General features: G+C 46.8%; 5 protein-coding genes across 5 annotated transcripts; 2 read left to right on the forward strand and 3 right to left on the reverse strand.

The window, feature by feature from the left end:
- Positions 1 to 534: 534 nt before the first annotated feature.
- On the reverse strand, positions 535 to 9,003 carry EJ05DRAFT_446912 (putative polyketide synthase). The gene is made up of 16 exons (XM_033742253.1): positions 8,501 to 9,003; positions 8,326 to 8,441; positions 8,083 to 8,275; positions 7,848 to 7,966; positions 7,702 to 7,787; positions 7,530 to 7,653; positions 7,362 to 7,474; positions 6,974 to 7,314; positions 6,813 to 6,925; positions 6,308 to 6,757; positions 4,117 to 6,251; positions 3,966 to 4,062; positions 3,891 to 3,916; positions 2,492 to 3,677; positions 2,163 to 2,444; positions 535 to 2,115 (listed from the first exon to the last, which is right to left on the reverse strand). Exons 1-16 carry the CDS (start codon positions 8,968 to 8,970, stop codon positions 647 to 649), a joined length of 7,320 nt encoding a protein of 2,439 aa, XP_033604988.1. The 5' UTR covers positions 8,971 to 9,003; the 3' UTR covers positions 535 to 646.
- A 3,900-nt stretch (positions 9,004 to 12,903) lies between these two features.
- Positions 12,904 to 17,092, forward strand: EJ05DRAFT_481469 (PLP-dependent transferase; the record flags this gene model as incomplete). Its single annotated transcript, XM_033745076.1, has 16 exons — positions 12,904 to 13,086; positions 13,139 to 13,278; positions 13,337 to 13,567; positions 13,618 to 13,622; positions 13,674 to 14,030; positions 14,087 to 14,239; positions 14,294 to 14,387; positions 14,436 to 14,676; positions 14,727 to 14,797; positions 14,850 to 14,937; positions 14,984 to 15,004; positions 15,056 to 15,290; positions 15,380 to 15,723; positions 15,780 to 16,069; positions 16,122 to 16,246; positions 16,296 to 17,092. The coding sequence occupies 16 exons, from the start codon at positions 12,904 to 12,906 to the stop codon at positions 17,090 to 17,092; spliced, it is 3,375 nt and encodes a 1,124-aa protein (XP_033604989.1).
- Positions 17,093 to 17,664: 572 nt separating this feature from the next.
- On the reverse strand, positions 17,665 to 19,411 carry EJ05DRAFT_5250 (uncharacterized protein). Its single transcript, XM_033748834.1, has 6 exons — positions 19,039 to 19,411; positions 18,938 to 18,994; positions 18,801 to 18,889; positions 18,369 to 18,748; positions 18,254 to 18,321; positions 17,665 to 18,203 (listed from the first exon to the last, which is right to left on the reverse strand). The coding sequence occupies exons 1-6, from the start codon at positions 19,277 to 19,279 to the stop codon at positions 17,884 to 17,886; spliced, it is 1,155 nt and encodes a 384-aa protein (XP_033604990.1). The 5' UTR covers positions 19,280 to 19,411; the 3' UTR covers positions 17,665 to 17,883.
- A 702-nt stretch (positions 19,412 to 20,113) lies between these two features.
- EJ05DRAFT_534082 (L30e-like protein) lies at positions 20,114 to 21,372 on the forward strand. Its single transcript, XM_033749164.1, has 2 exons — positions 20,114 to 20,611; positions 20,701 to 21,372. The coding sequence occupies exons 1-2, from the start codon at positions 20,263 to 20,265 to the stop codon at positions 21,075 to 21,077; spliced, it is 726 nt and encodes a 241-aa protein (XP_033604991.1). The 5' UTR covers positions 20,114 to 20,262; the 3' UTR covers positions 21,078 to 21,372.
- On the reverse strand, positions 21,038 to 22,576 carry EJ05DRAFT_5263 (glycoside hydrolase family 5 protein). Its single transcript, XM_033748862.1, has 2 exons — positions 21,954 to 22,576; positions 21,038 to 21,900 (listed from the first exon to the last, which is right to left on the reverse strand). Exons 1-2 carry the CDS (start codon positions 22,494 to 22,496, stop codon positions 21,343 to 21,345), a joined length of 1,101 nt encoding a protein of 366 aa, XP_033604992.1. The 5' UTR covers positions 22,497 to 22,576; the 3' UTR covers positions 21,038 to 21,342.
- Positions 22,577 to 24,046: the final 1,470 nt, after the last annotated feature.

The raw sequence follows: 24,046 nt of genomic DNA on the forward strand, positions 1-24,046 counted from the left end.
TGTTAGCTTCAAGGTGAAGTGGGGTGATACAGTCATTTATTTACCACATTCTCAGCGAGGACCTCGGGTATCGTGAGACTCGACGGTGGAACATCAACAGTTTGTGAGGCATTCATGTCACTGGAGTGTGAGTATCGAGTGGAAGATCTAATTCAATGCACAAGGTTGCAGGCAAGAGGCTGGTAACTAGTTATCAATCGCACGCCAAATGCGGGGCTGCTTGGTCGCCTACCTGGTAGTGTCGGGACCCACTTAGTTATGTTTACATCGTCGATTCCCTATTTGACCTAAAAATCCTAGACGAACTCCGGTCCTCACGTATGCTATGCCATACGTGATTCTACAGCCACACATTTGATTAATGACACCACCGGAATTGTTCCGCTGCGCGTGAACAGTACCGTGTGCCAAATGATCCAAAGTCGGGTCGCAGATCGGTAGCGGCTCTTCAATAAGTTACAAACGTCTTCGCAACTATGTGGGCACTATTATCTGATGATTTGACTGAACCAGCAGGACAATGAAAGATACGTATCGACGGATATATATTGTATAATGAAGAACACAATAGATTTGAAAGATAGGGACAAGCAAGGCGAAATCTCCAACATCCTTAATGATGCGGTTGAGATCTTCAGTGCTCAAGTCACTTAGAAAATTTAGTCTTCAGACGTTGTGCAGCTACGACACCGAGCTGTTCGATACTACCTCCACTCAACAATTCCAAAACAGAGATTTCAATTCCAAGCTTCCGCTTCCACCAATTCCGAATTTCGATTGCGACAAGCGAGTCAATGCTAGCCGTAGCGAGGCTCTGGGATAGTTCCATCTCGGAGCCTCTCATCAAGAGGTTTGTGATATATTTTCCGAGCTCTTCAGCAATTGTTTTCGCTGATGATCGGTCGTCAAGCTTGCTTGGGTCTTTGGCCATGATTGAGAGGAAACGGTCTAATTGACTGCTTCTAGTCTTGTTCTCTGCCATAGGCACTCTCTGAAGATTTCGATAGATCGACATACGAGGATCACGTTTCCAGAATGTTGCGTTGTCATTGTCCATGATTGGTGTAGTAGACTCAGTTGAATGAAAGATATGATTGAAGGCCTGGAAGCCACTGTAGGGGCTTGTGTTGGGCCAGGACCTGGGACCATGGGTGATGGATGAGCGACAGATCGCAAGATGAAGAGTGTCCAAGAAGTGCTTCTCTGTCAAGAGGCTTGCAAAGCTCTGTCTCAGGTTCTCCCTGACGGATGCAGTACGACTGACAAATCCTATGTCGTCGATAGGACCAATACTTATTACTGAAGCAGGCAGTCCAAGACTTTGTCTGTATTGAGAAAACGAGTCAAGGAAGGTGTTTCCCGCAGAGTAATTCGACTGTCCATAGTATCCATGGATTCCGCCGAGGGAAGAGAATAAAATGAAAAAATCAAGTTCTCGTGGCAGGAGGTTGTGCAGATTCCATGCGCCTTGCACTTTTGGATTCACTGCCTTTTGCCACGTTCTCAGATCCATATCGATAATACCAGCATCAGCTAGCACCATAGCCATGTGCATGGCGCCAGCTATGGGCATGGCTGCCAGAGCTATAACCTGCTTCATGGCGGTAGCATCTGCAACATCGACGGAGAAGACTTGGGGTGAACAGTTCATTGCTTCCAACTCGCGCAGAAATCCCTGGTCCTCTAGCGACTCACCGGCAGAGCGGGAAAGGAACATCAGATGCTGTGCCCCATGTTCGACCATCCAACTGGCGATTGCTTTACCTAAGCCGCCCAGGCCACCAACGAGTACATATGTTGCATCCTTGCGAAACCTAGGAGTGGGAACACTCGGGGTTGACCGTATTCTGTGTTCATCCGGAAACATAATGACAACTTTGCCTATGCCAGACCCTGCCTGGAAATGCTTAAACGCAGCCGCAATGTTTTGGGCATCAAATTTTGTGATGGGTCTCACCGGTCCGAAGCTACCTGTGGCGTATTTATCCAGTGCTAGTCGGAGCAGACGAGCAGTCCTGGACTTATTGGTGGTTATGAGTCGAGTCGCGTCCCCTACGATAAAGGTCCGGTCTCTCTCGAAAGGGGTCAATAGGAGTCGCCCTCTCCCTACCAGTGCTGCCTTGTATCAATATTGGGTCTTTCTCCAGAAGACAGATACTCACTATCGCGTTTTCCAATATCAATCATTACGCCATCTTCAGCAACACATCTCCAGGAGTCTTGCAGGTGCTCATTCGGCGATGTATGTAAAACTACGTCCACCCCGTTATTGCTAGTAGCCTCAAGGATGTCTGCCGGGAACGTGCCGTCTCGCAAATCGAAGATGCGACCACGTGGGAGATTAAATGTCTCAACCAAGAAGGATATTTTCTCTTCACTATCAACGGCCGCAAATATGTCGGCTCCAATCCACCTAGCAACTTGGATGGCACAGATGCCAATGCCTTGGTATATCAGCAATGCTATTTGCCAAGAAGATAGCTTAACTCACCTTCAGTAGCGGCGTGAATTAGAATTGACTGCCCTCTTTGTAGTTTCCATTTCTCTACAAGAAACAGCAGAACTGTTGTATATGCAAACGGCATGGTAGCCGCTTCTTCGTCACTGAGTCCGTGTGGAATCTTTACACACAATTCTGCCGCCCTAGCAATGATAGTAGCAATGCCTGTAGACTCTCCTCCGACGGTCATAACACGATCGCCAAGTGCGAGTTCAGTAACACTGGATCCAAGTTTAACAACGTAACCAACGGCCTCAACACCGAAGAACCTATTGGTCCTTGCACTGATATCGATACCCATAGCAAGTTGGAGGTCGCTTTGATTTAGACCAACCATAGACACCTTAATGTGTATCTCATCCTTCGCAGGATCTTCCAGTGCCTGGCTCGTCCATTGTAGTGTTTCCAAGAAACCCGGGGTTCGAATTTGTAAGGCTTTCACTGGCTGACTCTCCACAGTGTCGCAGAGATCTTTCTCCACAGGAATCCAGTGAAAGCGACCGACGTTCAAAGTACCGGAGTACCATATCCACTCCATGTCCACATCCAATTCTCCATCTTCGATTTTCGATCTACGAATGGTATCTAAAACGTGAACAGCAGCTTGCGCAGCTCCGACTCCGTCTCCCAATTCGAGGGTAGCAAATGATGCTGCCAACTCTGATCTCGCTGTTCTCATCAAGCCCAGAATCATCCCAGTAGATGGATTTGCTGGATTGATTTGCGCAGCAGGCATGAGCCATACGAGGCTCCTCGTTTGCATCTTTTGCACAAGCTTAAGAAGCTCTGATAGGTCTTCTTCATTCACGTCCTGCAGTACTGGTTTCTCGCCAAGATCGATGAGGGATATGATATCCTGGTTTGCTGGCAGTGTCTCACCCAGAATGCATATGTCGAATTCAATGTTCCGTTTACGAAGCAATGTTACGAGCTCAACCACAAGTGGAACCTCTACAGTTGGTCGTAGCAGCGTGAGTCTGTGTTGGGCCAGTTCACGGATTGCTGGTTTTGCAACGCTGTTTGCCATCAACACATATGGCGGCTCATAGTCAAGAGTAACAGATTTGCACCCGGAGAAGCCAGCACTTCGCAGTCGTTTGTCCCATTCTTCTGGCGAGATAAAGGGAGATTGCACTCTTCCATCTTCTTCGGCTAACCACCAACCAGCGACTGGGCCCTATTCCAGTTGTCAGTAGTCTTTTCCGAACTATGACTTGAGTATCAAGCTTCAATGGTATTGAAGTTCCCTCAGAATAAGGACACCATGCAAAGCTAGTAGAGCATCCATCTGCCGGTATCCGAGCACAGAGGAGTTGCTCGCAGCGCCGTTAGACGAATATCTCATATCTGTAGCAGATAGAGGACACGATAATTATCGGAACTGACTTACCATGACATAACTCATCATTTGTGTCACTATTTACATCAGCAGAACTCAGGGCAGATTACGATTGGCTGGATTTACCAGGGCAAAGCTCTTGCAAGAAAAGCTGACCGTTAGGCTTTAGAAGCGATCGAACGTTCGTCAAAGTGTCCTGGAGACAGGGTGTCGCATGCAGTACCTGCAAAAAAGTCTTAGATATTCCCGTGACTCCCTAATCAATTAGAGAACCTACATTCGAAGCTACAATGATATCATATCCCCCGGCGACGAATCCCTGTTTGCGTGGGTCCTTTGATATGTCGAGTACCTGATATTGAATACCTTCGTAGTGTTTGAAACGTTCCTTAGCTGCGATGAAGAATCCAGATGATATGTCAGTGAAAGTGTATCTCCAATATAGTCTTTCACCATAATCAGAGCGCAGATGCTCCAAGAATTTAGCTGTGATACCACCAGTGCCAGCACCAATTTCAAGAATTCTGAGTTGAGGATTGGCGTTTCCGTGTAGCTGCACATATTCTTTGATTTCTCGGATATCGTTATACCAGTTGTGTATTCCAGTGAGGACACCATCCTCGAGAAGAATGTCCAGAAAACTCGTTTTACCTTCAAATACACTTACTGCATTCTTGTATGTTCGGTAAATCGCATTTGAATATGCCCACGCGCCGGCGGCTTCGCATTGCCGGAAATTTTCTTCAATAACCTGTTGACGTCTGCTAGGAGACATCTGCACCAGAGCCATAGAGTCTTCTACCAACGGATAATCTGGCTTCTGATATCGCTCATACTGAGCATTTATCCAAGATCGAAATTTGGCCAGATGAGGTTGAGCTGGGGTCAGGCTGGCGATGGCATGTCTCGTTTCGATAGCACAAAGGACCATCAGTCTTTCGCAGGATTGTATCAAGTCCCGCACATTGGATGTTATATGCATCAAGTCACCTGCTGGGAGGAAATCTGGATGTGGCTTCCATTGAAGCCGTAAAGTGTGTAAGTCTGGCGGCTCTTTTGAGTCCAAGGCCCTCATAGCCTTGCCTCGAAAGCCCTTCAGGACATAGACAATATCACCACCATCAGTGACACCATATGAATTCCCCGTGAAAGTATCACCTCTCGTCGCTGCCGAACTTTTGATTCGTATAGACTTTCTGGCTCCATCACCGACGTACAGCTCTTCAATGTGTGTAGGGAGGAACAATGTGTCGAAGTTTCGATATGTACCTTTTGCTTTTGCGACAGTCAATGACTGAAATACAAGGTCAAGTGTCGAAGGGTGGAGCATATAGGCTGATTCATGCCTTTCCTGTTCATCCAAAACGTCTACCGAAGCCACTTGGTCTGTAACACTCGCCGCTATATTCTTCAATCGAGCAAACTTCCCGGCATAGTTCAGACCGACCCGTGCCATTGCAGTGTACCATCGAGATGACGATACTTTTCGATCAAGGATCGAGGGAGCTTTCTGTGGGAGTGGCGATGAACAGCCACCACAAACTCTCCCGGAACAGTGCTCATTCCAAGTAGTACCGTCATACGTGGCGACCTGGAAAGAGAACCAGCGACTACCCACAGCCGAGATAGGTTTTTCTGTGTGAAAGCTTGTCACCATCTCAACAGCTTTATCTGCGTATAGAACTAGAGCCTTGCTTATATCCATGTCTTGTACGGTGAAGTCCCTTTTCCCACTGAGCTGAAATATGGCCTCTCCAGCAATCGCAATATAGCCCGCCGCCGGAAATATGACATCAACGCCAACGCGATGATCATGTAGCCAAGGTACGTTCGTGATCTTCAGTATATTCCTCCAGCTGGGTGATGTATCGCATCCTTCTACGATCCGAAGGCCAAGCAAGTCGTGTGGAAGATGCTTGCGGAACCTCCAGTTCTTCTGTATTCTGGTTTCAGACCAGTACTTCTTCTCGTAGTTCCAGGGATAGTTTGGAAGATCATGAACAACCTTTTCAGGCCCGTGTGGATATCCTATTTTAACACCATGGCAATATAGGAGCCCTACCGAAGTTAGGAATGATATGGTATCGTCTTTACCACGATCCAGGACCGAGACATAGTTTATCTCTGTGCCGGCTGCCTTATAAATCTGTCTTAGTGGCCCAGAAAGCGCTGGATGAGGTCCAACTTCCAAGTGCACTCTACATTCCGGAGAGTCTGCCAGCAATGACTTAATAGCCGAGTGGAAAAGGACAGGGCTCTCTAGATTTTGCTGCCAATATAGGGGCCCAAAGTCTGAAGCTGACCGGAGGACTGTGCCTCTCACACTAGAATAGAATGGCACCGTAGGTGAAGTGGGTGACAAGTGCTTCGCAATAAGCTCATAGTACTCCTGGCCGAAGAGACCCATGTGATCTAATCAGGTTAGCATAGAGTTAGATATATAACCATTCTGACAAGTAGAATCTTACAGGAATGATATGCCATGTCAACTTGTAACTTCCTGACCAAAGTAAGTGGATTAGAGTCTTTAATGCTCAGCATCGTCTGTTCCAATGCGTCCAAGTCCCCTGAGAGCGTAATGCTAGAGCCACTGTTCTCACAGGCAATACAGACACCAGAATGGAGATATGGTGCAACATCCTCTCTGCTCATACCGACAGCAGCCATACCTCCTGCTTTCTTGGCTTCTTTACACACATGACCGCGATAGAATGCGGCGATGATTGCGGCATCCGCAGTCAATGCCCCTGCAGCGTACGCCGCAGCGAGCTCACCGCTTGAATGTCCAACTACCGCGGAGGGAACGATGTTCCAGGTAGCCAAGAGGTTTATGAGTGCGATCTGTAAAGCAGTGCACACGGGCTGTGAGTATTGCGCCTCTAGGAGAAGCTTCCCGCTGGCTGCCGTGCATAGAACGTCTGGAAAAGGTTTGAGCTTTTGATGAATCCGTATTAATAAGTGTTCATGAGTTACCTTCGATATTCCATGTGGGGCAGTGTGGTAGACTATGAATTATAGCATTCAACGAGCGAATGTCTTGCAGGAAGCTTGGATACTCTTGGGTAAGTAGACGGCCCATGGAAGCCCTATAAGAATCAGTCCGGTTTCTGAAGTCTAGACTGAAAGGAACTCACCACTGTGCACCCTGTCCGGTGAAGATGAAGGCAACTTGAGTAGGTCCCCGAAATCTAATGCGGACTGAAGCTTCCAAGGATTGCGAAGGACTTTCATATATTGCAAAGGTCCGCAAATCCAAGTGCTCTCTTCTTCTTGCCAGAGTATAAGCTACATCATGCAAGCGACCTGGTTGCTGATTCAGATAGTCTTTAATGCCCTCAAATACGTTGTCCAAAGATCTCTCATGGTTTGCCGAGAACAAAAGTAGTCTTTTCGAAGATTTACGAGGCTCATTGTTGCTCTCAGAATGGAGGTGGGAGTTCTTGATGCCACATGATGCCGCAGAATCAATCACAAACTATCGCAGAGGTTAGCGAAATCTAGAGAGCGTCTATTGTTCTTTACGTGGACGTTTGACCCTCCAATGCCGTACGAGTTTACACCGATACGCTCAGCTTTGTTGACTGGCCAGACGGTTGGCTCAATTGGTACTATAAGCCCATGGCTGTCCCATGGTACTATAACATTTAACCATAAGAGAGCGTCCCACTATCAAATGGAATTCCAACATACTCTTGGGATTAGGCTCATTGAACTTGATGTTCGGAAGAATGATGCGATTTTCAAGAGACACTACTGCCTTAAAGATACTAGTAAGAGCTGCCGCAGCCTCACTGTGTCCTAGATTTGGCTTGCTCTGAATATACTGTTAGAGTTCAATCTCAAGGTCATTGCAGCTACTAACCGCGCCCATATAGATTCCACCTTCTCCTCCAAAACATCGTCCTATTGCTGAAGCCTCAATCGGGTCTCCGACTTTAGTGCCGGTACCTGAGGCTGTCATTTGATGCACTAATGGCTTCGAGTAGAAAATTTGCAGTCAACACTTACCATGGGCTTCAACCATAGCAGTCTTTGACATACCCAGTCCGATAACATCGTAAGCTTGGCGCATTAGATCCTCGTGCGCCTCCCCGTTTGGCATAGATATGCCGTTGGTTTTGCCATCTCTGTTACTCTTGTTACTCATTTTTCTCGTTCGCTGAGACTCCAAAGTGACTACGCAATTCGGGTGTGCCTTGACCGTTGTTTGTACTGGTGGGTGACAGGAAGAGCCCTAACTTACACATTGATTGCCGAAGATCGGATAACAGCACGGATTGGGTTGCCATCTTTGAGAGCTTCATCGAGGCGCTTGACATAGAGGGCTGAAACTGCCTCACCCCGGGCATAACCATCGGCAGCAGCATCGAATGACTTTGAGGAACCTTCTGGCGACAGTGAGCCCAACAGGGTCATATTTATGGTAAGTCCAGGAGCTTCACAACTTCATTAGGAAGCGACATTCTATTGGTTTGGAGGCACTCACCGAATATAAGGTTTGAACCTGTTACTACGGCAGATATAATTCTTTTCCCCCTGATAGCCTCTAAAGCTTCGTGCAACGCAATACCTGCAGAGGAGCATGCCGTCTTGATGGCCATACTATGGAAAAGATTAGTTACTCTCAGTGGTTACCGGCGTGAGTCTGTCTGGGGAATTACCTTGGGCCTTTCAGGTCATACTCGTATGCGATCCGGTTCGGCAACGCAAAGTCAACCGAACCAAGGATGCGATGAATGCTATGCTTGAGGTCATCCCTGTGTGCTAGTTCTTGCCAATCCTCAGTGAAAAGACCAACGTAAGTGCCAATATTTTTCCCTCTCCAGTCGCCTTCTCCGGCATTCTCAAAAACTTCTCGCACAACCTCAAGAAGGAGCCTGTGGTTCGGGTCAAGTTCGGTGCCTTCTGCCTCGCCAAAGCTGAACATTGATAGATCGATATCTGAAAAGTCTAAGTCGTTGAGAAAATAGCCATGTCTTGTGTTAATCGTCCCCTCTTTTCCGTAAGGACTATAGAACCCTTCAATGTTGTATCGACTTGCACCTATGATCGATCGGGCATCACCTTTGTTCAATAGGAATCTATACAGATCCCGATCATTGCGAATTCCGCCTGGCAACCTCATAGCCATCCCACAGATTGCTATTGGGGTCTCGGCTCTGGACCCATCTTTTACTTTGTCTCCTTGACTTTGTGCTCCGTTGATGTTATCCGGAATGTCGCCGACATGTCCTTTAGTGTTACGTCCAGACGCAGTATAAGAAATGTCGGTTGCCATACCGTTGATGACTTCCGATGGAGAGAAGTATAATTCTGCATGCGTTGTACCAGTTCAGGTAGCTATGTCAGAGGCGAAAGTGGGTGTGAGGTAGGATTAAGACGTTGAGCAGATGTAATAACGGAATTGAGGTAGGATTCTGCGAGCTGCGTGAATAGGTGAGGGTGAAATTTTTAAAGACTTTAAGCTTTGCTTGACTGGTATATCCGACTTAAAAGTGAACAGTTCAAAGGCGACGTGAGGAAAATAAGGAGCTTTGTCTTGTGAATTTTGATCAAATTTGTGTGCTTTTGCAGAAAAGATATTGGAAGACTACAGCGACTGAGTCGGCAACTCTACCCTAATTACAAGACATAAGTAACGTAGGAATACGTGCCACAGCTGACAAGAGCATTTGCCGTCGCAGTAAGTAGGGATGTCCCGGCAAGATGGGCGTGACGTCCCAGTCTCGTGTGAATTCAGTCCAAGTCTGTGAAAAGATGCTGCATTCACCACGACCTATGGGTTTGCCGGTACACGAATGAAATTTCGGTCAGAGAGAAGAGATTTCTGTGGTCTGTACCGCCGCAACACCGGGCGCGAGTACCAGTAACGCCGCGCATTTTCACTCATCCTGCATCAAACTTTGACAGATATCAGATGGACCTTTAGATCAAGAATCTCATGCGCTTAGCAAATGACTTTAAGTCAAGTATGCCCCAAATCTCAACCCATAGCAGCACGCATTTAAATTGGGCAGATTCCTATACAATGTTCGACAAAGTTTCATAAGGTGGAATGGAAAGTGTTTGAACACTATGTTATGTGTCACGCGGCAAATAAGGGAGTTGATGGGCCAATGTAAAGGCTAGGACAGGGGTCCAAGGTATAACTCGAAGCTAGTCGAAAATGACAGCTCATTTAGACGATGTTTCTATGCTGACTGAAAATCCAGCATTGTGTAATGATTAGACGGGCGCATATATTTCTTACAATGAGAGCTGATGTGTTCCCATTCAAAAATGCAGGCGCCCGCCAGACTGAATTTTGTACAATACCCACTGTTGGATGCCTCCACGAGCTGACGAGTCACTCCCGCGTTTCTTAACCGATATTTTACGTGGAATCTAGCTTCAAGTCGGTAGGCGTGATGCGAAGCCCCTTGATAATCAGTCTTATATGTTACTACAATGTATATATACACTGAAGAAATCGTTCTAGATGAGTAAAGTATGCGAGATATGAGATCCCTCGACTTGTGTCTCAAAGCATGGGTGACGGAAGAATTCAACAAGGTCCCTGTCTCCAGATCTAGAATTAGGAGAATGCACTATAACAGTAGTCAGGCAACACCTTACAGTACTAGGACATTGGTCTAGGGACATGTTAGGCAAACCCAAGGTAGCGAAGTATCCCTAGACTAATATCCCGTTACTGTAGCTCATATGAAGGTAAAATCCAAGGTCTAATCATGCCTTGTTACTCTATCTTAGCATTATCTCGAATTCATTGTTCCTTCTCGCTATAACGATGGTAGGTAGCATGCTCGCGTATAAGAAGGTGAGAATATATCCAAAGGAAATGGTCCTGTATACGAAATCATACGTGGGCGTCGCTCTAACCAGTGGAGCTGTGTAGCGTGAAGCTTGACGCAAGTTCAATCTTCCTGAGATTCGCAGGCTTCGCAGCATCCTAGGTGAGGACAGACTGGCACGACCTGGTAGGCATTGGACTAACAAAACTAGAGCCAATACAAAACAACCACTTAGTTGTAATAAGCAAAGTGTTTTCTAAAATACGTTAAGTGATTTGAATCCACAGCTCTCGTTACGACGCACTGCCTATTTACATGCACTATGACTACACTTATATGGCTTCATAACAACCCTAAATCTTTAGATGTTAATATTAGTCTACTTTCATAGCCTAACAATAATAGAGAAAATCCCTATTTTCTTATTTTCTCTACTATATACCTTAGTACTTTAGTAGTTATCTACTTCATAGAGCTTTTCTTAGAATAACTAATTAATCTATTCTTTTTTTATTAATTCTCTTATATAGAAGGTAAGAGACTATATAGAAGTGTATTTATATATAATTAATAATTTTCCTAGAGTTCTAGTTCTAGAGATATTAGGGAAAAGGTAAGTGTTAAGAATAGGAGAAAAAGTAGTATGTTGCGCGCGCAACGTGTGCCAAGAGTCGCGCTGAAAAAGTTACAGACGGATATAAATAGACATGTTTTTTAAAACGATACCTGCCTAGAGACGTGTAAAGAATGTTTATAGTATATATTAGATCGTAAGAGAGAAAGAAAAGGTAGCTAATTATACCTATGAATGAGAAGGTATATGCTAGGACTAAAACAGCATGGACGATCCATAGCTAGGTGGATCAAAGTGGGGAGGGAGGCGCCTGTCCCGCCTTCATGGTTTGTGAGATCAATCTGATATCTTCTCGATTTCGTTGTTCCGAGGTCTTCTGACATCAAACAGCTCAAGAACTCCTACCATAATGCCTTCGAACCCCATCACAATCTTTCGTCAACTAGACATAGTGCTTACATGAGGTGACTATCCTCTGTTGCACTCCAACCTACGACGTCTCTTACGAAATTCTCCGTGGATACAATTACCGTGCGTTGGTCGACTCATATGATATTGAACAGGAAATCCTTGGTGTTAGTGCTTGCCAGACAATCAATGGAAATATCCCGGCAGGATGCACAGAAAACAAGCGTGTCTTAAGAGAGAAGCTGAAGTGAGTGGCGTTCCGCCAGAACAAATCAAAGATCCGCTACATCAGCTCATCGCTGTACACGCTGTACGACCAAGTAGCCACATGAGGAACGCCTCCGCGGGAGCAGTAGCTGTGTATAAACCGAATACTAGTACTAGCTGGGAGAGCGCGTAAAGTTGTCGTTGATACAAGAGAATCTGGTACCTTCATAACCGACAATGCTGGGATCCACAAGCGACATATTGCTAAGACCAAATCCTCTGGATGAATTCCTTTTTAGGTGCACGTACCCCGCAAGTCGTCGGTTTGGCGCAGCTGAAAGTAACCCGAACGAATAGCTGCTCCGTGACAAACGTGCGACCCCCATGTTCCAATGGATACCTGCTGCGATATGGTGGGCGCCATTGATCTCCTCGGGTCCTTCACAAAAGATGCAATGCAGTTGCGCGGTTTTACGTTTATGCCCATCTGAGACTTTGCATAAGCCTGCCAAAAAAAAACCAATACCTCAGCTAACTTGCCATGTGGTCGTTTGATTGCTCAAATCGTGGCTCTGTTCGGCTCTGGTGATACTACCGATAGTATGATTACCAAATATGGATTAGGCCTTGACTAGATGTCAATGTCTAATCGATTGCAATCTGTAATTGACGAAGTGCAAGCTCTGGTGCTACCAAGGTTCTGCTGAGTGGATACCACCCCGAGACTAGAGTACTGCAGTGTCCCGTCGATCCATGGCTGGCGCTGACCCACTACGTTGCTTCCGAAATTCTGAGATGTCCAATCAGGACCTTTTGCCATTACAGATTGCATCGATCTCGCTGAGGGAGACGGCAAGCCGTGATGTATCTGGCAGGGAGAGTAACAGATCATGGACGTGTACAAGTCTGGGTGGAGAACGCATCTTGTGCTCACGTTAGTGGTGTGCTCACCTATGCAACACTGGCATAATGACGCAGTAGCCAAACGTACAAATAGCTGGAATAGACCTTGGGATTTGATGGAACTCGATTCTCACCAAATTTGATTTTGAGAGCGACCGAATACTGTCGCTTTCCTAACATCATGACGCCCATCGGAGGGGATCAATCTACTCAGGTCGAGACCCAAGGAGATGCTTCTCACCAGATCATCAGTTCCCATTTCATTGGTCCCCAATCAGAGAATCTTCCTTACTTCAAGCAAAATATCGACACAATTCTTGATGAATTGGAGAAGGCGAGAGCAAGATACTTCCCCAAAGACAAGGTAGATGAATCACATGAATAGAAGCTGCAACTCCGTATATTGACAGTAGCAGAGCTTCATTACCCAAGATGTACAAGATTCTCCAGCGTTCCGACAGCAGATGCAGAAGCTTCGCGTAGCTGTCCAGAAGACTGCAAACATTCTAGGCAGAACCTCTATACCATGCTGGTCGCCCCGTTATGAAGCACATATGTATGTCTTCAAATGAATAGCTAATATGCCGTATCCATCATGCTGACGAAGTTGGCAGGTGCACAGACTTGAGTATGGCTTCGCTACTTGGGTACTTCATGACAATGATGTATAATCCCAACAATGTCGCTTTGGAAGCTAGCCCATTTTCTACAGTGGCAGAGATCGAAGTTGGAGAGCAACTCTGTGAGCTCTTTGGGTACAACATCAACGAAGATGATCTTGAAACCCCGACAGCCTGGGGCCATGTCACGTGTGGCGGAACTGTTGCCAACCTGGAATCTATGTGGTTAGTATTCTGACCAGTCAAATATAGCAATTGCTGACTATAGCTTATAGGGTTGGTGAGGCAGTGCCAAGCTTATCATACTGACATGTCCACTGACAGCTTCTAGCGCGCAATTTGAAGTTCTATCCTCTTTCAATTTTCAAAGCAATGACCACAGGGAAAAAGCCGTTGGGATTCCTAGGCAAGAAATTCCATATCGAAACTTGCCAAGGTGAACAGAAGTTGTTCTCTAAGTTGTCCACATGGGAGCTATTGAATCTGAAACCTTCCGACGTCCTTGATATACCTGACCGTCTGTATCAAGAGCATGGGGTCTCTAACGTGTTCTTATCGAAAGTCATGGAAGAATACACCATCCAGTCGACAGGCAAAGGTGTACTTGAAAGTGATTTTGACTTGTTGGACCGGCCTGCTCAATATCTACTTGCTACCACTCGGCATTATTCTTGGCCCAAAGGGGCAGGTACGTAACAGTCTCCATTTCGCTCAGCCAAATAAAGCTAATTGTCTGCCTCGAAGCTGTTGCTGGAATTGGCTCGGATAATGTCATTGGCATTCAAGTTGATAACGAGGCACGTATCGATATCGCAGCGTTGGAAGCCCGACTGGAAGAAAGCTTGAAAGATGAACGGCCAATCTTGGCGGTCGTTGCAATTATTGGGTCTACAGAAGGTGAGCGCTAGATGACCGCTGTGGGAAAGACTACTGACCAGACACTATCTATAGAGGGCGCTGTAGACCCATTGAGCTCCATTCTGGCTCTGAGGAAACAATATCAGACCCGAGGCCTTTCATTCCTTGTGCACGGGGACGCGGCCTGGTAAGTAGGATGGGGTCAACACGTAAGTTTAAGCTGATGAGAAGCTAGGGGAGGGTATTTCTGCTCCATGCTACCACGCAACTATGCTCCAGGAGACGTCCTTAATCTTCCCACAGAGATGGGAGACGGGGATGGCTTTGTACCGGATGCTTGTTTGCGTGCCCAGACACAGGATGATCTGTTTGCTCTACGATTTGCCGATTCTATCACCGTTGATCCTCACAAAGCTGGTTATATCCCATATCCTGCCGGTGGTCTCTGCTACAGAGACGGACGTATGAGGTTTTTGGTATTAATAGATATGAATTCCCGCAGAGCATTTATACTGACTGTTTAAAGGTCACCTGGACGAGCCCATACCTCTCTAGAGGTTCTGTTACCAGTATCGGTATATATGGGGTGGAGGGAAGGTGAGTGCTACCACTGTGTTTTGTCTTAGACAGCTTCTGATGAATATTTCAGTAAGCCTGGCGCCGCAGCAGTGTCCACTTGGCTCTCGAACAAAGTGATTGGCCTGGGTCAAGAAGGCTACGGTAAACTTCTTGGAGAAGTAAGTTTCTTGAGCGTATCTCTAATTTATAGACTAATGTTTTCAGGTGACATGGACTTGCAGTCGAGTGAGTATCTGTAGAGGACCATCAGAGTCGCAAAGTTGACCTCACTTATAGTTTTCTGCGGAATGGGCTTCCCTATCGAATTCAAGCACGCCTTTTATATGTGTTCCATTGAACAAATTGCCTTCGGAGCGCGCACCTGGATCGACTTCAGCGAAAGTCGAGGCAGAAAAGGCTTGGATTAAGAGTGAAATCGTGAATAAGTCTAATACTGAGATCCTGGACGAGGATCGCCGCCGTCCTGATTCTCATAAAGCGGTGAAGCTTCTTAGGGAACTCGGGTCCGACCGTATGTCCACCACACAGCCTCTCATATGACAACAGCACGCAACACCAAGACGCAATAGAGGTCTGCCAAACATTTCTAACTGTTTTCAGTGAATATCAATGCCTTCAGCCTAAACTTCACCCTATCCAATGGCAGAGTCAATGACGATATAGAGGAAGCCAATTATCTGATGCAACGGGTTGTACAAGCCTTCAGTGTCGAAAGTCCTGCCGACGACCCCACGAAGATTCCATTTTATCTGACCTCTACTGAGTTCTCGAATGAGCTATATGACAGTTGCAAAGCGGATCTCATGCGGAGATTGGGACTGAAGCCAAGCAATCAAAATCTGATGGTTCTACGCAATGTTGTCATGTCTCCGTTCCCCTCTGATGGGGGCTTCATCAGAGAGATGTGTGAGGTTTTTGAGCAGACCGTGAGGGCTGAGATCTCAGTAAGAACTGGCATTGACATTCATACCACGGGTATAGCTAATCTTGGATATCGTAGATTGTTCGGAAACGTAACGAAGTCACGGAAGACTTCCACAAGTTTCTGATGCAGGGGACAGAACAAGTCTACCTGATCCACCTGCCTATGTTTCATGTCGCAAACCACCGCCAGCAGCTCATTGTTTCTGTTGAATTGGATGAAAAGTCGAAAGCCATGTATAGGTCCTTGAAGCAACACAATCCTACCGAGCCAATGATCCTTGTCACACAGACTAAAGTTGAGCTACCAGACATCGTATCATCTGAACGGGGAGGAACCTTCGTCGGTCAAATCAGGACAGAAGCATCGTAAGTCGATATACAACATACGTACCAAAGTCATCTAGTCTAATTCTTACAGTGGCACTGTACTGAAAGATGTAAAAGTACAGATCACCGGAAAAGTAGTCAGCAGACCCCTGAATTCTGCCTTCCGGCTCGATACATATCCGGAAGACTTCATGCCATTCTACCTATACGGCAGTCGTAGGTCTTCCTTACACGTAGTATGAACTGAATCTAATGTCCGATATAGCGACTGAAGCTAACATTGACCACGTGATCGTTAAAGCACCAAATACTCAGCTCTCCGCAGGCCGTTGTGAACTAGACATCGACGGCTTGGAGCCAGAACACTGGAAGAAACCACTCCTTCTCATATTTGAAGATTTTGCAGAAAACCCTATGCAACCGTTTCCTCCGAATGACGAGATTGGTTCTAAACATGGCGCCGTAATTTCGCACGAACACTTTGAGCCTTCGCAGATTTCGAAGCTGGCATCCACGCCCACCAATGGTCATGCTAATGAAAATATGGTTGATAGTGGCATTGCTGACATGCCCTTGCGCGACCCAGCAGACTTAAAGTCTGGTATCGCAAAGCCGTCGAGTCTAAACGGTTCAGAGGGCTACGATTTTGCTACAACCGGTGCAACCGCAGATACTCTGTTCCGTGAGGCAGAGAACGACTCGGAATTCGTGCAGCTAAACAAAGGAGCAGCAGTTATCACTAGCGAAATTCGATCGGGCCGTGCCCACGGCTCTAAATTTTTCTTCCGACCTCGAGCAACGTTCCGCGTCAGTGTCTGGGAGGACTTGAAGCGTGGTGAGGAAAAGCCTGAATCAGTCAAGCCGGATGAGAAGGTTTTTGTCGGACGTGGCACACTGAAGCTCGGCGAGAGTGTATATGTCGACAGTGAGGCGATCAACGTTGATCCTTTTGCGAAGGTCAACAAGATCGCCGAATGGAGGCATGAGCTGAACCAGATAGGTAAGGATATCGAGCAGGAAACTTATCAGGCTGCGGCGTATGGAGGCACGGGATTCCGTTGATCTCAATCGAACAGGGTATGGATTCTTGATATGTAATTTCTGGATCCGAAAATGTAACGGAGTGTTGTTACTCATTCGGCTTATGTGACGGCCACGGTCACTCACTTCTTGGAACACGAAGTGCACTTCTGAAGATATACTGGTCAAATACACGCAGAATTTCATAACTCTCAATTGCATATGACCTCGATAATCAATCACAGACCTTGGGTGATTTCAGTTCTCGATGCTCCAATCGCAGATCACCAGCACCTCTATACTCTCCAGAGTGGCACGACAAGCCACTCATTATCAACGTCTTCACCATCGCGCTTAAATGCCTCAACAAGACCCTACCGAGGACGAACTAAATAAGCGTAGCTTTTCATAAGTGATAAAGCGCGAAAATAGATAGACATCAGTGAACAGTAGAAAGAAGCGACTAAGCAGCCCACGTATTAGAACCAAGTTAAGGCTAGCACGGTTGCTACACACTATGGCGGGACGTAATGTGCTCTCCTGCTCCAACAGCTCACAAAATTCTACTTAACAGGCCTTGTGAATGACGAGCATTCTTATGTATGAAGTGGCAACATATAATAACTCTCGCCACAACAATAATAAGAAAGGCGATAACGTCAAGATAACATCCGTGCTCGCTCTGTACGCCTATCTGAGGATTATCAACATGAACCCATGATCTCATCATCATCCACAGCTTCCACTGTAGCAAACTCAAAGATATGCTTATCTCCTGATATCCATGTGTGATGAAAGTGGCGCTCAGTATGTCTCGTCCCAGTGAGTGCGTTTCACACCCATCTTTCTCCCTCCGTCCATAATGATGACATTGACGGGTGAGGCGATTCAGCCGGCTCGATTGTCTCTACGGTCTCATTCGGATGCCTTGAACTGTTCTTGATATTTTGCCGAGGACAGCCTTTCCTCCCCTGGAGTGAATATAGCGGAAGGTCGAACTGGTGTTCTGCTATGGAATCTTTTCCTTCCGAGGATCTGAAGAACTTATGTTTAGTGACGGCGTCACATAGCGGTCGAAGAGATGGTATTGAGACACAGATGATCCCTATCGAACACTCAATAACGGACCACAGGGCACTGGTCGCAGCATTGACTGTGTATGAACTTTAGTAATCTGCTGTAACCTCATGATATGTGACTCACATGATAGATCCTTGCCTCTTTGGATCTGGTTTACAGTTTTGAGACGAAAAGTTGCCGCGATTGCCGCACTTACAAGTAAGCTTCAACGTCAGGATCGGTGTAGTATGGGACTTACGATATACTGAGACAGAAAAGAACTGTGAGAGTGATCTTCTGCCGTTTTGGCATTTGTATCTTCCAGAATACCGGGATTGGTGTAATTGTCAAGAAGACATCTATCGCTATACCAAGCCCCCCGGAAATCCACAGATATACCATGTAGTTGAGCTTACGCTCCGTCGGTGTTTGCAGGGGATCCCACGCGGAGGCTGGAGGATCTCTCTGGAATACGATAACGGGAATGGCGGACACCATAAGGCCGCAGACGACAAATGCCATTGTATACATCGAATACTTGAACTTCGGAGTCTTAACAATGCGAACGTACGATACGATAATTGAGAGCTTTGTGAACCCCGCCGCAATGCTGTAGAAGATGTACATGAGATATAGGGCCTGGTTGTGTTAGTGATCACTATGGCAGCTGAATGGTATCTTGAATACACACCTTGACGGCATTTCCAAAGCGGTGTATAATATCTGGGTCGTGGATATCATCGAACCACCAATGTCTACCGAAACCAGCTATTTTGACGGCTAGCGCACATTAGCAAAAAGAATCGGATATTGCTTTGGGAATACTACCATGAATGGTAATCCCACAACAGCACATAGTGCATAAGGTCCCAATAGAAAGTAAGACTATGCAGTGTTAGCACAAATTTTGACGGAACACAAGCACATACGGTCGTCCAACGCCAGTTTCTTGACGATGAGCCATCTGACAAGAATGCGTAAAACTGTGATCCAAATCACACATGACACGAGAGCAATTGCAGTTGCTTGTATCGCGTAGGCGTGATCACGAGTATCACTGTAGTCGGCAGGCCCGAGGTATGCTTCGATTGCGACAATGTCCGCAGGGGGAGATTGATCTGTTGGTGCGACGCGGCTCGAAGTAGTCGAAGTCATATCTCTTAACTTCATCGCCGACCAGTTTATGCCTGTCCTGCGATTAGGAGGAAGGTTGGAGGATAGACCAGCAGGGAGTTGTCGTTGTGTAGCCACAAATTAGCGTTGTACTCAGACCCGTCCGCAATGAGGAATAATCGCAGGCTGGCGGCGGTGAAAGACGATGCTGATAAGACGCATGAAGAATTACTCTCACTGTGAGCTAGTGAAGCGAATCAGAAAGCCCCTGCTTCTGGAGGCAAGTTTTATATTGTTGAAAACGAGAAAAAGGGTCTACGATCGTCTCGTTCCATGACCCGCATGAAAACAAAATTCGATGTGTACCAGTATGGCAGTACGCAGATCCTTGTTCCATGCAAGTGAATCAAGAGATGATGAAACGTGAAATGTGAAATCTTTGGACACTCTATATACCGCGAAGAAGGTACGCTGTGTGAACAAATGGAAGGATATTTCAAGCTGCTCTGATTGAATATTGACGAAGAGGTCACATCTCCAAAAGAAAAGTCATACCGTGTGTATCTATGGGCACGTACTTGGCCATCACAGATCGCGACATGCAACTCCCTATAATGTTGACCAACCCAAATTTTAGTCAAAGATTGGATCATCCTCAGTTGTTTGACGGCTACAATGGTTACATTCGTGTTCGCTATCGCGTGCAGTGAATAGACGTGAGAGACATGCTCTCATGATTGGAAAGAGCTTTATATGTAATAAAAGAGAGCAATGAGGAGTATTGCGAAGGACTACACGTATGCTGCCTAAGGCCACAAAGAGCTAGAAAGCGTGGATTGGTGCATACGCTGCTAGTTTGCATGCGGTATAGCGTCGTGTTCCAAATTTCTAAATTTCTGCCTCTCGAAGCTGTAGAATTTGAACAGCCAGTGCTCACAACGCGACTTCTACAATTTCTCCCTTTTACCGTCCAACTACAAGTATTCCTCGACCAATCTGATATACGCATAGAGGGATCGTATTAACAACCTTCCCCCACAATGTCGAAGGAAAAGTCTAGCTCCTCCAAGAAGGAGCGCAAAGAGAAGGTAGACGACAGCGGTCGCGTAAAGAAAGAGAAGAAAGACAAGAAGGAGAAGAAGGCGAAGAAGGAGAAGCTTGGAGCGGCCGTCACAGACTCACTGATTGAGGAGCTGGAGGCCAAGAAAGCGGCAGAGCCCAAGCTTGTCGTAACGAAGACGCAGAACAATGATGGCAGTGACATGGAAGAATTGGAAGTAAATGAGGATGGTACTTTGATCAATGTTCCCGCAGTAGCGCTCGTGCCATTCGCGAATCCGCTTGCGGACGAGAAACAGACGAAGAAGGTCATGAAGGGTGTGAAGAAGGGTATGTTCAGACTACCTAGTCCGGGTCGCAAGCTCTGCAACACAACTACTCGGCTTTTGATGAAAACTCATATACTAACGAGCTTTCAGCCGCGAAGCACAAGTCGATCCGCCGTGGTGTGAAGGAAGTCGTCAAGTCGCTCCGCAAGACCACCTCATCCGGACCTGCTTCCTCTGCCAATAGTTCGCCAGCCAGCATAGTCGTAATTGCTGCTGACATCTCACCGATGGACGTCATCTCACACATTCCCGTTCTTTGCGAGGACCACAATATTCCGTACATCTATGTCAAATCACGCGCCGAGCTCGGCGCCGCAGGAAGCACAAAAAGACCAACCAGTGTAGTGATGCTCACTGAGAAGAGCACAAGCAAGAAGGGCGGGGATGGCGATGAAAGCGAGTGGAAAGAGACCTATGGTGATCTAGTCAAAGTTCTTCTGAAGGCACAGGCAAGCGTAAAGATATAAGGTCTCGATCACTTTTACATCTACATCTACTTGTTCTACTACAGCCAGTTGAAGATGGCACAAGGAGTTTGGGCGCTTATATGGATGGCATTGTACAAGCCTATGAATGGGTGGGTATTTCAGGTGACATACTGTCCAACAGACTTGAGACCAATAAAAACGTGATTTTATGTACATGCCCTCTGTAATTTCCACTTCATTGCCGCATAAGTTAATCTTCCCGGGTTATAATTATATACAATGGATAATCCTCCAGATTCCAATCCTACAACAACCAAGGACTGAAGTCAAAAGGCGTCTCATACTCCCTCGCAGCAAGCGCAACCTCCTTGAAGCTTTCAAAGATGTTCTCCGTCGTCCCGATTTCGAAGTCATACCCGTAGTGAGGATCATCGTTCGGAATGATTTGCCAATACATCCACGGAATACCTGCCTCTCCAATCTCGCCAGCCCACTTTGTAAGATTCGCCGCTCTGTCCTCATCACTCAACGCAGTACCTTCAGGACAGTTGTTGTTCTCAGTATCGAAGTAGCACACGCCCCATTCCTGAAAGAGGAGCTTCTTGCCAGCGTCTATGGCCTTGTCAACGAATGGGGTCAGCCTATCAGTAGCGAATTCTGACGGGCCGTAGGTGTGGATGGCAATCACGTCAAGAGCCTCGCAGTCGAAGTAGGCGTCTTGCACAGAGGTATCGTCGCAGCATCCACCGCCGGTCATGACCAGTGGGATGCTACCCTCGCCGGTCGAGGCAGGAAGGCCAGACTTGATAGCAGTGGCGATGTCGCAGTGCCAGGAGCTATGTTGCTGGAGAAAATCGGCACCCTATCTTCGTCAGTAACTTCTCTCTCCAGAACATTAACGAAGAAAGAACTCACAAGCCCATTCATTGCCTCATTCTGCGTCTCAAATCCAAATATCATGTCCCCGCTCTCTGCCCATGTCTTCCCCGTGTTCTTGTTTACATGCTGCAACACATGGGCAATCCTTCCCTTGTACATGTCCGCCGCCTCACTACTATTATAAAACCCCTCCCTGCCAAACTTCTCCGTATATACATCACCTGCGTCCAGCGCATTCCAGCTATGTGGCGAGATCTGCAGTTTGATGCCATAATCCTTGGCGTTGACCATGAAGTCGTCGTAGCGCTCAAGTACGGTGTCATCCCAATCGCCGATGTAGTCTACTTCGAGCGAAGGATAAGCCACGTGCTGGGTCCCTTTTTGGTTCGCTTCTTCGCCATCGAGCCAGACGCGGAGGACCTTGACACCGGCTTCGGAGAGGGCGCAGAGGAGGGTGTCTTGTTGGTCCGTATCGAGACCTGCGGCATAGTAAAGGTTTGATCCGACCCAGCTTTGGAATGCTGACGCCGCTTGGGCAGATGCCAGGAGGGCAACAGTGAGTGATGTGAAAGTCTTCATAGCGGCTACTCTGCCGAAGTCGACACTTGATGCAGAACCTCATCGATATGACCCCAAGACGCCATTATATAGCCCTATAAATGGGGTTGGTTTGAAGGTATAGTTCCGCCAACTTCCTATAAGGTCAAGGAAGCTCTTGTCCGTAATTTAGTGGGCTGATGTCACGCAAGACTGTGCCCCTTTGGGGAAGGGAATGAACTACTCGTCCGGGAAGGCCCGGAGATCAGGTCGATCAAGAGAGCCATGTGGGTTTTTCGTAAGTCTATAGAGGTTGTGCTTGTTGTAAAGAGTGACATGTAGCTAATAGTAGATCTGTTACGTGTGACGGACGACATCGAGGGAAGACGTCCATAGGTCCGTCTGAAGTTACAGCAGATCTGAATTGAGTGACGAGTCAGTGATACTTGTGACAAAACGAGCTGTTCGAGATATGTTTCGTTAGTGCTCATTCCGTCTCTTAACGGGACCGACGTCCGAACAAGTTCTTGCAGACTGGAGGATACTATATTGGCGATAGGTCATCGGCTGTAAGTACTGCTTGGCCATGTAAAACGGGCAACATATTTACCGATGAGAGTTGTATATTGCCTTATTCGTTTTAAACACGCACCCATTCTTCTGACGCTTTACGTTTATACTCTGGAAACCACATGCTAGGTGCGAAGGTCATGAAGAGAATACAAGTCTGTAGGCGAGGAAATCTGAGCAGGAGACCGAGTCTTGACGGAGAGAAAGCTACTGAAACAGAAGGCGTGAACATCGTTACTCGTTCCATCGCGGAGAGTCTAAGTCCGTGTCAAGGCCGACTCTCTACCTTAGGGACTAATGACGTCGCTTAGTCTACTACCTTTTTAAGGTACAATGCAGCTTGGTCTATTGTGTAGTTCGAACTACATGACCTATACACTGAAGTCACCCATAAGTATAAACTACGTATCTTCCAAGGCAAATCTATCCTAGAGGAATAGATGTGAGCGCTGGATAAGGACTGACATTGTCGAGGAGAAGCGCGAGATTCCAGAAATAGAATATTGGCAAGGCTACGTATCGCATAAATTTCGATAGGTCCCAGTAGATAGAATGACAACCCCCTCGGGATCAAATGTCTGCTAATCTAAAACACTTAACAATTATTTTGCACTGTACATTTACGATGGCCGTTATGCTATTCGCTTTGTTCCAACGCCACATTCCGTATCTAACCATCGCTGTCGTTGCGGGACTTGAGCAAAGAAAAGAAAATCGTTGGCTAGCTCGTAGCTTCCAAGGTCAACTATGCGCAAGATTAGCAATGAAACTTTCTTGTGAGAGGTAACCATACGGGCGTCGATAGTGCCTCCCACTCTCAATCATTTGAAGCAACTGAAGTGTCCACAGCTAAGACGGAAGGGAGCTCTTCGCACGCCATGTTTGTCAACAACAACGCCACCGCCTGTCGAGATGTTAGTTTTCAGGCTTTGAAGCTGCGATCGTGGCTCAAGGCTTACCGCCGTGTTTGCCGCCCCAGTGTTTAGTCCACATAAGACCCATGATGTTGTATATTTGCTAAT

This window comes from Pseudovirgaria hyperparasitica (assembly GCF_010093815.1).
Source record: "Pseudovirgaria hyperparasitica strain CBS 121739 unplaced genomic scaffold EJ05scaffold_1, whole genome shotgun sequence".
NCBI lineage: Eukaryota > Fungi > Ascomycota > Dothideomycetes > Acrospermales > Acrospermaceae > Pseudovirgaria > Pseudovirgaria hyperparasitica.